The sequence below is a fragment of the Dromiciops gliroides genome, chromosome 2 (genome assembly GCF_019393635.1).
Source record: "Dromiciops gliroides isolate mDroGli1 chromosome 2, mDroGli1.pri, whole genome shotgun sequence".
Lineage (NCBI taxonomy): Eukaryota > Metazoa > Chordata > Mammalia > Microbiotheria > Microbiotheriidae > Dromiciops > Dromiciops gliroides.
The window spans coordinates 664,781,522-664,798,337 of NC_057862.1; the positions used below are offsets into that span (position 1 = coordinate 664,781,522).

The window sequence follows — 16,816 nt, forward strand, 5'->3', positions numbered from 1 at the left end:
TTAACCCGTTACACAGACTGTCTATAAACACAGGCAAAGTATGGTATGAGTCTCAAACCTTACAATTAAAGGCTGAAAAAGTATAGACCAATGTCCTTAACATATATTATGGATCCAAAACTTCCAAGTTAACAAATAAAATAATACAGGTCAAAAATGATCACCATGGGGGCAGCTAGGTGGCGCAGTGGATAGAGTACTGGCCCTGGAGTCAGGAGTACCTGAGTTCAAATCCAGCCTCAGACACTTAACACTTACTAGCTGTGTGACCCTGGGCAAGTCACTTAACCCTCACTGCCCCAGCTAAAGAGAGTTGGGGTGAGTCATTCATCAGACTTGAGAGTAGCCAAGGAAGCCAAAGACTTTGGAGATGAGGGAGTTTGTGGAATGTCCTCACACAGGCCTCCTCTGAGAGAGGGAGACTTAGAGAGGAGGTCTGAAGAGGGAAGAGAGTGTGACGCGGCTTCTCTGGTTCTGTCAGGGAGACACTGGGGGAGGGCCTCGCCCCAGTGAGGGCCTGCTGGGAGTTGGATGACATGAATAGTGGGAGTGAATGAGGGGTGAGGGGTTTGGCAAGTGATGACCAACAATAGGCCAAGGGAACAGTTTGGAGTTCAAATAGTGAGCTATGCAATTGAGGTTGGAAAGGGAGGCAGGTGGAGGCACGGCAGGCCTGAGGTGGGGATGGAGAGAGTACAGGGTTAAGAGAGCTGAGTCAGAGAGGGGTGGAGTGGTGGGTTCTAATCAGCGAAGGCAGTGTGAGAACTGGTGACCAGGGAAGAAGAGAGAACACTTGTGAGTCATAGTGAAATGCAGGGGTGATGATCACCACACATGGAGATGGGGTGGAGTGAAGGACAGTCACTGGGCTCAAGGAGGCACCAGGATTGGAGTGAATGTTCTGGGCCCCTCATATAAGAACAGGCATAGAGAGGAGAGGTTGAGGGGGAGCCTGGTGCTGATCTCTTTGCCCCAAAGGGGGCTTTACAGCCTCAACCAGTCTTCCTCCCCAAACTCAGATCTTCACCCTCCCCAAACTCAGATCTTCACCCTCCCCCTCTCTAGTGGCTCCTTCCTTGCTGCCTCCAAAGAGGATCTCCCCATCCTCAATAAGAGTCTTCATCAGCCCTGACGCTGACCCCTCCAGCTCCATCCCCTTCTAGATCCTCGACTGCTCTAGACTTAGCTTAGCTACGCTGGCCTCTTCCTGCTGTCCCGCCCCCCCTCCCCAACCTGAAGCATCTTCCCTCTCCATCTCTGCCTGCCCGCTTCTCTTTAAGGCTCAGCTCAAACCCTTCTCCCTCTGAGATTCTCTCATGAATCAATCCTGTCTAGACCCTGGTTTGTCCCCGGGGTTTGTCTCCTCTCCTTAGAGGGTGAGCTCCTTCAGGGCAGGACTGGTTGTGCCTGTCTCTATCCTCAGTGCTCAGCCAATACATGGTACGTGCTTAATGAGTGTTTTTGGGGTTTGATTTTCTCAGCTGCTCTGAGTCACTCCTTCCACCCCTAGCTCTCCACTACCAAACCCTCCTTCTCAACCTATGAGGCAGCAGATAATGTTGCTCCCTCTCGCCTCCTGCTAAACCAAACAGGCCTCCCCTAAAGTGAGAGCTGAACAAGGAGAGAAATGGGGGAAGGAGGGTATGTGTCCAAGTAGAAACAGCAAGATGTGACAACTAGCAGGAGAGAAGCGGTGAGGAAAAGTGAGGAGTGGAAGCCAAGATGGCCGGGGGAACAGTGGGGACAAGAAGTTTATGCGGAGACACAGTGAGCTGGAGATGTCTCTGGGACTGTCCCAGAGGGAAGTGTAGAGCCGGACGTCTAGATCTGTGAACCATCTGCATACAGAGAATTACACCCATGGGAGCTAATCAGAGAACAGAATAATGGGTCTAATCCTAGTGTCAGTGAATCGGTTTTTGGCTTTTTTCAGTGAATCGTTTTAAAAATATTTTTATTAACTGTATTTCAATACATTTTGTGTATCTTAAAGTAAACAAAGCCTTGAGAAACAATTGGGGAGCATGCTGTGGTTGATGAACCAGCTAAGAAGAATGATATGGGAAGTTTTAAATGGAGGAACTAGGAGATGACATCATTTTGAAAACCCAAAGAGGAAAGAGAGTGTGCAAGAGCCCACGGTATTAAGTGAAAAGGCTGGGCCATGAACCCACACTCTACTCTACCTCACTACTCCAAAATTATTATGATTTTGGTATTTCAGGATAATTTCCTCCTGTTATCTCCCATCTCCCTTGCATAGCACTCAGAGCTTAATGTGCTGAACTAAATGGGATTGTGAAATGTGGTCAGTCTTCCCAGAGACATTTCACTGGTGTTCACAGTAATCAAGAGTACAAGGAAGAGGAAACACAAAAATGAACAGGATGAGTAAGACTGTCTTTGCCCTAAAAGAGCTTGCAGTTCACTTAAGGAAGGCTGCTTGGGCTAAGGGAGTCAGAGAGGTAAGAGGTGAAAAAGGTCCATCCCCCAAGAGTGGACGAGCGAACACTCACCATTGTGGACTTTGCTGCCACTTCCCATATGCCCGCTATCACTCTCCTGCCTCCCACTGGCCAGAGTTTCTTTGGGTGTCCCCCAGAGGGAAGGACACACAAAGGGAGAGTTCTCAGGGCTGTTTGGCTGGCCAGGCAGAGGGGCTTTCCCTGCAGGCTCACTGGCAGGGGCAGCACAAACAGCCGATGTGGAAGGTTTACAGTCCAGGTCCTTCTGCGATTCAGAAGTCTCTGTTGCCTCCGATCCTTCCTGGGAAGACTCCTGTAGTTTCTGTGTGAGGGGCGGTAAATCCTCCAAATGAAAATCCACAGAGGATTGGACCAAGGAGTCAATTGTGTTTTTCTTGTCCCTTTCATTATAATTTTGTGTACTGGTCAAAGGAAGTCGGTTCAAAGTCTTCAACTGGGTATAGTTCACTGTGGGTTCGCTCAGTTTTGGCAGGTCCTCTGCTCCAGTGTCGGCCGACTGCTCACAAAGTGCCTCTCCGTCTGGGCTCTCTCTCGCTATCTTGGTCTTTATGTTTAAACAGGAAGAAAACCCTTCAGGTAAACTCTGTGCGTGATCTCTGAAGGACATAAATACAGAACAGGAACCAGAAAAGCTATAAATGGAAGCACGGCTCCTAAAACTCAACTCCCCAACCCAAGAACATGGTTCTCTTGAGGCAACCTAGGGAATGGCTATAAAAGAGCCCAAGACTAGCATTTTTCAAGTGCTATTGTAGTCTCCCTGATCTTCAGAACACTGGACAGTTCCTTGGGTATTATCTCCTCTGTGGCCTCCTCAGTCAAAATAAGATCAGGGCACTGGGAACCACTGTTTTTCAAATGTTGATATTTAACCTACTTACCCTTGAGGAGATTTTGCTCCAACATTAGGTGGAGAATTAGCTGCTCGCGGAGTGCTTTGTCTGAGGTTCTTGCTAGGTGGAGTTGTTGCAGTGCACCCAGGAAGTACTTCCCTAAGAACTGTCGTGGGAACTGACTGCACAGGACCTGGACTGGAAGACGCCTGAAAGATACCAACACAAACAATCACGCTAGCATGACTTTTCTGGAAATGATCTCCAACTTTCAGCAAAATGCTACCTCAGATCAATACTGACAACCAGAAGTTGTTACAAACAGAAACTGCAATATATCTCAAAGCAACAGAAATAGTCAAAGCCTACAAAGATTGTGAACTGATCAAGTGCTATCATCTGATGGCAAGAATCTTTTTCCAGAAGCTTTTAAAATTTTTTCAGATTGTTATGACATTTAAATCTTCCCACAATACACATCATGATGAATTAAGGTTTCCCCCTGGGCAACTGGAAAAAAGTAATCACATGCTCATTACATCCTACATTATAAAAATAAGATAACAGAAGGCAGAGAAGTTATAGGACCCACAAATTGAGGTAATGTCCATCAACTGGGGAATAGCTGAACAACTTGTGGTATATGAATGTAATGGAATACAAGTGTGTTATAAGAAATGATGAGCAGGCAGATTTCAGAAAAACCTGGAAAAAAATACATGAACTGATGCTGACTGAAGTGAGAAGAACCAAGAGAACATTGTACACAGTAATAGCAACATTGTGCCATGATCAACTATGATGGACTTAGCTCTTCTCAGCAATAGAATGATCAAAGACAATTCCAAAACTCATGGTGGAAGATACTCTCCGTATCGAAAGAACTATGGAATCTGAATGCAGATTGAATCATATTTTCACTTTTTTTGTTGTTTTTTTTCTTTCTTGTGGTTTTCCCTTTTTGGTCTGATTCTTCTCTTACAACATGACTAATGTGGGAATTTGTTTAACATGATTGTACGTGTATAACCTATCAGATTGCTTGATATCTTCGGGAGTGGTTAGGGGAGGGAGAAAAATCTGGAACTCAAAATCTTATAAAAATGAATGCTGGGGGCAGCTAGGTGGCACAGTGGATAGATAGAGCACTGGCCCTGGATTAAGGAGGACCCAAGTTCAAATCCAGCCTCAGACACCTGACACTTACTAGCTGTGTGACCTTGAGCAAGTCACTTAACCCTCACTGCCCCATTAAAAAAAATGTTTTAAATGTTAAAATGTTTAAAAAAATGTTTTAAATGAATGCTGAAAACTATCTTTACATGTAATTGGAAATACTGAGTTTTTAAAATACTGAGTTTTTAAAAATGTATTAATTAAAAAAAAATAGAATAGGATATAAAAGAAATGATGAGCAGGATGCTATCAGAAGGACATTTGAAAAATGCAAACTGGAGACAGCTAGGTGGTCCAGTGGATAGAGCGCTGGCCCTGGATTCAGGAAGACCTGAGTACAAATCCGGCCTCAGACACTTGACACTTACTAGCTGTGTGACCCTGGGCAAGTCACTTAACCCCAATTGCCTCACCCCCCCCAAAAAAAATAAGAAGAAAAATGTAAACCATCTACACAGAAAGAACTGATGGTATCTGAATAGATTGGCATAAATTTTTTTGTTAATTGTTTTTTTTTTTTTGGTGAGGCAGTTGGGGTTGACTTGCCCAGGATCACACAGCTAGTAAGTGTCAAGTGTCTGAGGCCAAATATGAACTCAGGTCCTCCTGAACCTAGGGCTAGTGCTCTATCCACTTTGACACCTAGCTGCCCCTGTTAGTTCCTCTTTCTAAAGTTATATTGTCTGTTTTCTTTCACAACCTCACTAATGTGAAGATATTTTGCATGACTGCACATATATAACTTATAATGACTTGCTTGATTTCTTAGGGAGGGGTGAGCAGGAAGAAAATTTGGAACACAAAGTTTTAAAAAAATCGATGTGAGGGGGCAGCTAGATGGCGCAGTGGTTAAAGCACCAGCCCTGGATTCAGGAGTACCTGAGTTCAAATCCGGCCTCAGACACTTGACACTTACTAGCTGTGTGACCCTGGGCAAGTCACTTAACCCCCATTGCCTGCAAACAAACAAACAAAAAACAAACAAAAACAAAACAAAAAAAAAAAAATCGATGTGGAAAAAAAATTCGTTTTTTGTTTTTTTTCCACATGTAACTTGGGGAAAATCCTAAATAAATAAATAAAAATTTTAAAACTAGAATAGGATCCACAAAGAGTTAATGGACACAGCTCTGAAGAACCCTGGTTCACAAAAGATGTGTACCCTGGTAGAGATATTAGTTCTCAGCGGCCTAGAGCCAACAAAGACAGCGACAGCTGCCCGATCCAAAGTAGGGTACACTTGGCTTCACAAAAGTATTCTATATTTAGTAATGAACTCAGACACAGTCTAAATATGCCCCAGCACCAAAGAACTTGGTAGTAAGAGAATAAAGTGAGTCCTAAGCCACAGCTGCGCGATCTGTGGCTAAAGCAGAGACGGCTACATACCCCATATCTCTGACTGCTTTAAGTGACCAGAAGTCTCACAAAGCTCTCTTCTGCCACCGTCACTTAGCTCTTTATCCCCAACCCACCATTTCATGTGTCTTTTTGTGATGGAATAAATCTAAAGGAGAAATGATGGCGAGAGTCTTCAGTGGGCTAGCTATTTCTTTTGTTTGTTTGTTTGTTTTTAGTGAGGCAGTTGGGGTTAAGTGACTTGCCCAGGGTCACACAGCTAGTAAGTGTTAAGTGTCTGAGGCCGGATTTGAACTCAGGTCCTCCTGACTCCAGGGCTGGTGCTCTATCCACTGCGCCACCTAGCTGCCCCTGCTATTTCTTAACTACAAGATTACATTAAGAAAACTTTAATGTGTGAGTGAGATTTTCCCCGTCCCTTAGTTATAAGAGATTTACTATAGTTTTAAGTGCTTTAATTAAAATAATATTCAATATATTAACAAAAAAATAATTGTGATTCATATAGATTGCATAAGGTTAGTAGGTCAAGTCCTTTTTCCATGTTTCTCAATTTTCCTATGACATAGTGTAGTACATCTTGTGATATCCGCCCTAGGAAATGTCACAGGGTCTGTAGGTGGTCAGTAATACTGTTCACGCCGCTTTACACTGGCCTACTGTTCATGCCGCTTTACACTGGCCTAACAATGATCCACCCTATTGATATAATAGTGCTGATCCCTCGTTATTACTCAAGACTATGTCCTAATTTTAGATACCCCCCCCCCCCCCGGGGTATATAAACCTATGTAGTTTGTATTTCTGGGTCTTTCAGGCCCAAAGCCTGGATGACCGGTTTTGTTGAGGGACTGGCCCTCTCTCAATAAACCTATTTGTTTCAGCCTGGAAACTTTTGTTATTTTCATTCTTCCGTCGGACTTAAAAATTTTTTCGCGACAAATGTACTAAAGAATATTTTTAATTTAAACCAAATGTTGACTAAGACAATCAATATTTTGCTGGTACCATCTATTCCAGTCTTAAGAAAAGCTTCCTGGCAGCTGCTTAGTAAATAAACCTCAGAAGTATATGGATTTTTTTTTTTTACACCTGATTCTCTTTTTAAATCATCATCAAATCTTTTCTCATTGTTAAAAACATTTGACATGTTCCTATTTAACATTAATAGGGAATCAAGTCCTTTTATGTTTTGAAGGAGCCGTTCTTCACAACTGCTAAGTTTCCTCTCAGAACCTTTTAATTAATTAGTTATTACTTTCCTACAAGGGAGGAATACTGAATTAGGAGCTACAAAATCTGAATTTTAGTGGCAGATCTGTCCCTGGCTAACTGTGTGCTTCTGGAGTGGCTCACTCACCTCCTCTGGCCTCAAGGGTGCTCCCCTATAAAAGGACAGTATTCACTGAACTGGAATTATGTCCACTCTAAGATTCCAATGATTCTAGGATGCTACTCATTCCTAAATAAGCCACCTAGGGGCAGCTAGGTGATGCACTGGCCCTGGATTCAGGAGGACCTGAGTTCAAATCCGGCCTCAGACACTTGACACATACTAGCTGTGTGACCCTGGGCAAGTCCCTTAACCCTCATTGCCCCCCCCCCCAAACCCAACTAAATAAGCCACCTAAGGATGACATCAAGTCACTTCCAATGTTTCTTTATTCAAGAAGGCTCGCCTGTCCTGAGCACCCTAGTTTGTTAGAGCTGGCAATGACAACTTGGATGCCTAACAATTAGCGTAAGACCGCCATTCATCTTTTCCAACGCTTTTCTTTTTCCAGGCCTCTGCCATGTCTAGAAAGATCAACTACAAACTTTTACTGAGCTTATTCAATATAAAGCTACAAGTGGTCAATACTGAGAAACAATTGTGGATAATCTCTTCCCAAGAAACTTCCCAAGAGATGGACATCACTGAGCTCAGCCGTTTTTAAGTGGAAGAGTCAATTACCATTGACCTTGGATGAGATTCAAGGACAAGAAAAGGCAGTAAAAATATTATTCTGCTAACATAGACCAGATCTAGCCAAACTGGTTGATTTTCTCTTAAACAGAAAATGGACTAAAGTAATATTCACATTTCCACAGGCTTATCAACAAGGGCAGGCAGACAATCCCCAAATCATTTTTCATATACATTTAACAAGAACCGAAGCACTAGTCTCTGGTTAGTGAAGGGGTTAATTACCTGAAATTTTTTTCTTGGTGGTCTTCTACACTTTTCATGACAATAGTTCAGCCCTGCCAGCACACAGAGACTCACAATGCGAGTACATGATCTCACTTTTAAAAATAGGAAATTGTTGGCTCACATTCCTCAGCAGATTCTTTCCCTAGTAACCAAGCAAACCTGATCAATTTGAGGAATGGCAGGAGACCTTCAGGAAAAGTTGATGCTGGAACTCCTCAAAATAGTGTAAAGGGTTCAAGATCCTATCTTAAACACCAAAAGAAACACCTTAGGGGAAGTAACTTCCATCATACTACAAGTTTCACTACAGTATATAATATGGCACTGAAATCAATCATCAAACTAAATCAAAAATTAGCCTCCAGTCAGTGCTTTCTAACATACTAGATCTATAAGTTCTCCCCACGTGGTCCTCTCAACCTACAAACTCTCAACAAAATCTGCTTGAGAGAAAAGATGACAGATTTCTACTGCACACTCACCATACATGTACAATGAAAGGATTTACTCTATTTCCACGGAGGTCAGATATCCATAATTTCCACTGTGAGAGCACAAAGCCTGCCACTGACCTAAGCTAATGATATCAGAGATCTAGTTTAACTTGTTTTAAATTGGACTAAAGTGGGGGGCAGAGGTCACCTTAAGGCACCTAACAAATTGTGATAAAATAATGGAATTTGGCAGATGCCCAGGGGTCCCACCTAATTGATTTAGTATTGTTTGAGAAACTAAGTAACTACTTGGATGATTAGATATAGGCCACACCTGGCCTGCCCTGAGGCAGGGAGACCAATCGTAGCCATACAACTTGAAGGACCGGACTGGAAAGGGGCTGCACAGCTGACTCCCATAGAAACTAGTACCCCAGGTGGTGAGTTAACAAGGCCAGCTCTTCAAATTAGCTGAGCTGAAAGCAAGTTTAGGAATTGAGACAGTCTTTGCTAGAGCCAGGGAGCTTATCCAGTTTTCTCTTCCCCTGTTCCCTTGTCCCGGGCTTTATTAACTTCACCTTTGCTGTATATTTTATCCCCATTAATAAAGCCTGGCTTGTTGGTGTAAAAGAGGCCGTGAAGCTCCTTTCTTCTTGGCCTGGGAGAAATAACTAAAAAAGGCAGTTTGGAAGGGAGGAAACTTTGGACCTAGAGGTCCCTCATTATTTTCTTTCTTTCTTTCTTTTTTTTGCCGGGCAATGAGGGTTATCTTATTATTAGGACTTTTGTTTTTGTTTTGTTTTTTGTGCAGCAATTGGGGTTAAGTGACTTGCCCAGGGTCACACAGCTAGTGTGTGTTATGCGTCTGAGGCTGGATTAGAACTCAGATCCTCCTGAATCCAGGGCCAGTGTTTTATCTACCTAGCTGCCCCTTTCATTATTTTCTGAACTCCAATATTACATCGAGCCACCCAATTAACTTTCCCCATATTAAATTTGGCCCCTACAAAATTCATGCTGGTTTTAATTCTACATCTTACTAACCCTCCTTCAAATATGTTATTAGTTATCTATTTTCATTCACAATACCTCTACAGACTCTTTACTGAATCTTATAATCTAAGACCCAAATTGTACTTTCTTCATGATCTCCCTTTGCCAAAAGACATTGACTCTTCACACTATCAACTTTACTTTCAGGTAAGGATCTCATTTTGCAACTTAACATATGAAAACAAAATAAAAATACCACACTGGGAAGATGACTATCATATTCACTCCTTAACCTTCTATGAAATTGCTTCCCACCAACTCCTTCCCCTAAACAAATACATGCAACCAGATTATACCAATGATGCCACTTATTCCCATAAAAACCATCCTCATTAAGATCCCTAATGAAATTAGTGTCATTACTCTTTTTCCCCCATTCTTTTCTTTCTTTCTTTCTTTCTTTTTTGGTGAGGCATTTGGGGTTAAGTGACTTGCCTAGGGTCACACAGCTAATAAGTGTCAAGTGTCTGAGTCCGGATTTGAACTCAGGTCCTCCTGAATCCAGGGCCGGGGCTTTAACAACTGCACCACTTAGCTGCCCATGTCATTACTCTTGATAAATGAATTGCTGGATGTCAATGCTTTTTCCATTCCTGGTGTGATCTTCCAAGTCATAACCTCTTCTGATCTTGGTCTTCATACCAAATAAAGATAAAAATATGTACCCTATTTATAGAGTTGTTTTAAGCACCTAATTAAAATATTCAAAAGTATTAATATAAAAATCCTCTAATTATGAGACATATACCTTTCCTTGTATCATCAACTGCTTGCTTAGACTGTTGGACAGTTCTTTATTCTCTCTACGTTTTGTGTTATTCAGTTGTCAATAACTGTACTGTTCACCCCTATTGTTATATTTAACCTTCACATTTCCCTACTTTCCTTTAACTTCTCAGTCAGACTCAATCACACTCAGATCAATAAATTAGGAATTCCTGGCTCTTCTCTTGCCAAAGGTCCTGGGCTCCTGATGTCCTGTCTGAATAGCCAGACTGATATTATTTCAACTCTATACCCCACTGTGTTCTGGTTCTAACTTTTGATACCAGGGTGCATCCCACCATTTAAAATGGCCCTAGGTTCACATGCAGGTCTGAGTTGGGGCTCTCATCTCCACTTCCACACCTGACCATTTCCTGGGGCCTTCCTTAGACTGTCTGGACACAGCTCCTCGCCCTTCATTCAAACTCTGGCTGTTACCCAAGGAACAGTCCTAATTGTATCAGTGTAGCTAGCTATAGGTCAAAGTTCCTATAGGATGGGACTTTGTATCAAACCCAGCTAAACACCATGAGCACTAAAGTGATTCTGATAATGACTTTATAAGCAATTACCCACATAACACAGCTAGTACTGGGGTAATGTTTTTTGAAATCTTGGCATTATATGATTTCTTGTTTTAAAAAAGAGGGGGCAGCTACGTGGCACAGTGGATAAAGCACCCACTGGCCCTGGTTTCAGGAGGACCTGAGTTCAAATCCAGTCTCAGACACTTGACACTTACTGGTTGTGTGACCCTGGGCAAGTCACCCTCATTGCCCTGCCCCCCCCCCAAAAAAAAGAACAAGCATTGTGAGTTCAAACAGAAAGCTAGTTGAACACAAAAGAGAATTTTGAGCTCTGGTACAGGTTAATTACAAGGGTAGTTTGTAACTTTGTGAGTGTTCTCCAACTGGATTTGATCATTGTTCTTATTAAATTTCAAGACTCAAGATCACCAGTTATTTGGAGGGAGGCTTCTGATACAGCCCTTGTGCTGTTATGGGACACAAGGCAAAACAGGGCCAACCATTTAACATACAGGGTAGTCCTAAAGTCATAGTACAGTTTTAAGCAATTCAAGCTTGAATTTTAGTTAGTTGACTTGAGGACAGGCATGTGTTATGTGATACTAGACCTGCCAGCAAAAGACCTTTTTATACAAAGAAAATAACTAGAAATCTGTGTTATCACCACCTAAAGGTATTGAAGAATTATAGCCACAATCTGTGCCTGGTAAATAAGAGGGCAAAAGAGAAATCCTAAACATTAGCACTTCATGGCACTTGCCATTTTTAATATCTAGTAAAAAGAAATCCTGGGTTACCTCAGAGCAAGATCTTGGATGCTTTGTCACAAGGACTCCTTTGTTTTCAGAAGACTTTCGTTTTACAGCACTTACTCTTTTAGCTTTTCCTGAAAAAAAGTCAACACTTTTGTCAGATTGCTTATGTCGGGGGGAAAGGGGGGGGGAGGGATGGCAAGTAGGGGAGAATTTGGTACTCAAAACTTTAAAATTTTTTTTACATGTAATGGGGAAGGGAATAAAATATTAAAAAATAAGACTGTGAGTCTCCTTTTTTTCTAATATAGAAATGAAGGCAAGTCATGCATGGGAAAAATGAAATAACTCTTACCACAATTCCCAAGGCTGTCATGTACAACTTCAACATGAATCAGTGCTGGATCAACAATTTTTAGAGCTGGAATCTTTGAACAAGGAATAAAAAGAGTAAGCAAGCAGAAATTTTAAAGCAAGTTTTTTATTTGGAGGAAATTTTCTAAACCTTTTTACTCTAGGGCAAATGCCAATTGTGGAACTCTAGCAGGGAGCCAATAATGATCTTTAAGCTCACAGTCCACGATAATGGCATCTCAAATTGTTAGGAAACTCCCTGTTAATGAAATCCTCAAGCAGGAGTCAAATGCTCCTAATCATGAACCAAGGAGCAGGGAAGTGACAGGAAGAGACAGAAAGGAAGCAGTCCCTGCCCAGAAACCCCGTCTTTCAGGGAATGACGGGCATCTAAGTGACTTGGGAAGGAGGGCTACCAGTGAGGAGAGAAGTGGGCCAGGAATGGCTTGGTGTGCTAAGTGGCACTTGGGGTGGGTCTCCAAGGAAATCAAGAGGAGGGAAGATGCAGAGGGGGAGTGTGGCATGAGAGGGTGTGACCAGTGCCAGCACAGAGACAAATGAGGGGAGTAAAAGGAGGGGTAACATGAGGCTGGACAGGCAGGGAAGAGTGAGGCTGGCTGTGAAGGGTTTTAGATCCAGGGCTCCACAGGGGAGGAGTGCTGCACTCTGATCTCTGATCTCTGCTCTAGGGAAACCGCTTTGGGGGCTGGACGAGTATGAGACTCTTTTTAAAAATAGGTCTGAGAGAGGTGAGGAGGGAATAAATGAAGGTGGTGACTCAGCTGAGAAGTGCTGGGAAGGCAGGAACAAGATCTAGCAAATGATTCTAGGAGCTTACTGAGAGTGCAGAACCAAGCCTAATTCCTCAAGTTACTAGCGGGGCCTAGCACACTAGGGGAGCTCAAATGTTTACTGAATGAAAAAACCACTGGAACAGGAGCCTGCCTCCCACCACAATGGGTCTGCATTTCTTTTTTCTCTGTGTATTGTTTTGGGCAATGAGAGTTTAAGTGACTTGCCCAGGGTCACACAGCTAGTGTCAAGTGTCTGAGGCCGGATTTGAATTTAGGTCCTCCTGAATCCAGAGTCGGTGCTTTATCCACTGCACCACCTAGCTGCCCCCCTGCATTTCTTTCAATGCATGGGAAGAAGGTCCCGATCTAGGGGTTTAAAGTTACCTCTTCACAGCGCACTTCCAGTGTTTTTGAGGCGGGATTGCCATTTACGACAGTTGCTGAAAACCACTGGGTGGATGGATCCAAACTGTAAATTTTTACTTCTGAACCAACTAAGTTTTTATCACCTTAAAAAGAGAAAAAGAAAAATTAAAACTTCAAATCTGTCTATTTATTCCATTAATAGTTTCTCAGCATAATCTTTTCCTTGGCCTTAAATGTAAGAAAAATGGAGTGAAATGTAATATAAATCCCCCCAGATGTGGGATGTATGCGACAGATGGGTGTGTTCTGGTAAAATTGGTCATCGGTACATACAATTTCTACTGAATTCCCTTTTCCCACTGACATCCTAAAGACACATTTGATCTGGATCATTTTGATGTATCTGCAACACTGAGGAATTGTTTAAATGAGCAAATCTGACTGGTTGGATTACTGAGGAAAAGGTAAGGATCTAGGGGATCTCACTGGGTTCTGCTAGAACAAGATAGTTGTGTTTTTGTGATTGGGAATATACCATTGTGCACACCAAACTTCTTACCATTAAATTAATTTCACAGGACTAAAACTGAGTGTCATCTTGCTGCTACAGAGCCAAGACTAGCCATGTGTTCATTTTCTAACTACTTAAATGAGACAATTTCAAATATTCTCAATTTCCTTTCTAGTAATAATGAATTACTGAAGTTTTACTACAGAACATTTAAGTCTGCATCCAAAAAGGCAGGTAAGACATTGCTAAGTAATGTGAGACAAATAAAGCATAAGAAGAAAGAAGATGCGGTCTGCAATGTCATTTTTGATAAGTCTATCATGGTGAGAGAGGTCAACCACAAAACCACAAAAGATGAGCTTGGACTTAACATTTCATAACATCCAAGTCATACATATACATACCTTGTAATAAATGGCTTTCATCTAAATGTTTCACGATCAAGGCTTGAAATTCTTTACTGATATTCTGATGATCCATAAGAGAAAGTCGAAGACCATTTACATCCTGAGAAAATAGAGATCTCTGAAATAAATACTCATTACCTACTTCCTACAGCTTCCTACATTACCTACTTCAAAGCAAACAAGGACTCTTAAGAGGATAAAGTTCATCTTCTTGTGGATATTAGCATGTTTCTTGCGCAGACCAAAAGAAATGAATTGCAAAGGGAAGAGATGACATCAAATTCCTTAGCCACATCACAGCAAGGTATATTAGGACTGCCACAAGGCAAAAAGATGAGAAATAGTTACAGGATACCCTACAGTTTGACAATATGGAATTGCTAAGACTAGAAAACATAGTAACAGAGAATCAAATCAAATGTGACTGAAAACAATAACCAAAGTCTAGTTCAATCAAATCTAAGGTAGTGTTAAATTGGTGATGTGTTCTGTTCTAACATCAAAGTGCAGGACAAGGGAGCAGCTAGGTGGCTCAGTGGATAGAGCACCAGCCCTAGATTCAGGAAGACCTGAGTTCAAATCCGACCTTGGACACTTGACACTTAACTAGCTGTGTGGCCCTGGGCAAGTCACTTAACCCGCACTGCCCCACACAAAAAAAGAAAAAAAAAAGAAGTAGTACTGCTCAGATATTTGTACCATTAGTCACACCCATGTGGAAAGTACACAGTATGTTCAATCTTTTCTTCAACTTAAAAAAAAAATTTTTTTCCAAAATTAAGCAGCTGAGAACAACAGGTTATATGTTGTTGTGAAAGGAAGGCATAAGACATACTTCCTCCATTTGTGGAATATCTAGTCTTGAAGGAGAATAACAGTAAGTAATACAAGTACACATAAGAGATGTACAAGCAAAGAGGGAGTGAGGATGCAAATGGACTATTTTTCTTAAATAAATATATATTTGTTTAAAAAATGAATTCGGGACTTATGGTATCATGAATGATCATCTATTTTATTTGAACACTGGTACTGATAATGACTAAGCTTCGAATAAAAACATTTAAATAAAAAAGTACCATGGGAGATCTGGAAAGGTGAACTTAGGAGGATACCAGAAAGCTGTCTAAAGAGCTGGGACAAGAGAGGGAAAAATTCTATTCAAGGAAACAACATGAACAAAGAGGAGTTGGGGGGCAGGGAGAAGAGGTAAGGAATCTCTGAGGGAGGATTAACAGCCCAAATGGGCTGGGAGCCAAAGTCATAGGAGAAAGAATAGGTGAGATACAGTACAGTGGAATTAAGTTAAAAAAACCACCTGGGTTCAAGTCCTTTCTCTGGCATACACTGGCTGTTTGAGGGTCTCTGCACTTCCTAAGACTGGAAATGACAGATGAGCTGCCAATCAACTTAAGGGGAGAAAGGCAATAGGAGTCCCCTAACTGGATAAAACTCCAGGGTCCAAAACCAAGCGCTAGTAATAATGAGGGAAGGTGTGAACAGTATTGCTGAGGGCCGTGAATCTCAGGTATTTGAATTTCACTGGCTGGATAAATAGAACTTACCAGAAATGAGTAGCAAAGAGAAGGGAGGATGAAGTGAAAGAAGGGCAGAGGTGGAAGATGGGATGGAAATTGTCAACCATCATGGAAATAGACAAAGCCCAAAGGCAAGCATCTTGTGTGTTTATTGGTTCCTCCATGATTCCTTTGCTTGCTTCTGCCATGTTAAAGGATCACTGAGTTTGGGTAGGTTTTATATGTTTATGTTAGCATTCTTAACCTCCAAAAATAAAGAGTTAACGCAGTTTGACATTCATATCGACAAAACTGCTGGAAACTAGAAAATAAACCATTGAATTTTGTAAATGAAGAAACTTCTCCCAAGGACTGACACATCACAGGGGTTCTGCAAGTTCTTCTAATATTAGCACATAGGTAAAGTCAAATGAAAATGAACATGGCAATCTTATAGGGAAAAAAAGCAAAATGGCAGCATGAAACATAAGAGATACAGGAAATAATCCTTACCCTCCATTTTACTGGGAGAAAGGGAAGTCTGTGGAATTATATATGTTACATGTAAATGAGCCTGTAGTCTTCACTAGCTGGGGAAACGAACTCCCCTAACTCCCATCTGTTCTCTCCCAAAATAATAGCAGCAGCTGAGGGGAAGAACCCATAAGCAAAGTCTCTACTTGTCGAGCCTTGAAGCTTAAGGACTGCTTTGACTTTTATAAACTAATTATGATAATAAACCACTGCTAGAACCTAGTAGTAAGATCCCCTTTTTAATATTACATATTTGTAGTAGATTTGGTTTGAAATTTACCTGTATAGGCTTCAGAAGGTCTTTAGAAATGAATACTCTTCTGTCTTCTCCAAGAAAACGAATAGAGGTAACAGATCCTAAACCAATCTTGTCCAATAGGGATTTGTACAGCTAAAACCACACAAAAACAAAGCAAAATTTACACACACACACACACACATATACTTCTTTATTTAGGCATCAATACAAATGACATCAGCAGAACTCTGAAAATTACAAGTGCTAATTCTCTACTAAGAGAAAATCTTTATATAATCTTTATAGCTTTATTTATGGCAAATTTATTTACTGCAAAAGCAATAAATGTCTATGGAGCCAAACATAACAAACCATGAATGTGCATATGTCTACATGTATTCCAAACCAGAATAAGATCAAAGGAAAAATTATGACTTTTAAAATAAAGTTTAAACTAGTAAGTAAATGGCAGACTTTTGAAAACAGAAAACTATGTAGTGTGATGGAGAAATGAGT

At 41.4% G+C, this 16,816-nt stretch overlaps 1 protein-coding gene across 1 annotated transcript in view; it reads right to left on the reverse strand.

The window, feature by feature from the left end:
• KDM3A (lysine demethylase 3A) overlaps nucleotides 1-16,816 on the reverse strand; it is an 83,262-nt gene that overhangs the window by 33,621 nt on the left and 32,825 nt on the right. The window contains exons 4-10 of the mRNA XM_043983033.1: nucleotides 16,343-16,453; nucleotides 14,009-14,111; nucleotides 13,112-13,236; nucleotides 11,935-12,007; nucleotides 11,625-11,713; nucleotides 3,368-3,528; nucleotides 2,517-3,082 (exon numbers count right to left, since the gene is read on the reverse strand). Of these exons, the coding sequence (XP_043838968.1) occupies nucleotides 2,517-3,082; nucleotides 3,368-3,528; nucleotides 11,625-11,713; nucleotides 11,935-12,007; nucleotides 13,112-13,236; nucleotides 14,009-14,111; nucleotides 16,343-16,453 (1,228 nt within the window). The remainder of the gene's footprint in view (nucleotides 1-2,516; nucleotides 3,083-3,367; nucleotides 3,529-11,624; nucleotides 11,714-11,934; nucleotides 12,008-13,111; nucleotides 13,237-14,008; nucleotides 14,112-16,342; nucleotides 16,454-16,816) is intronic.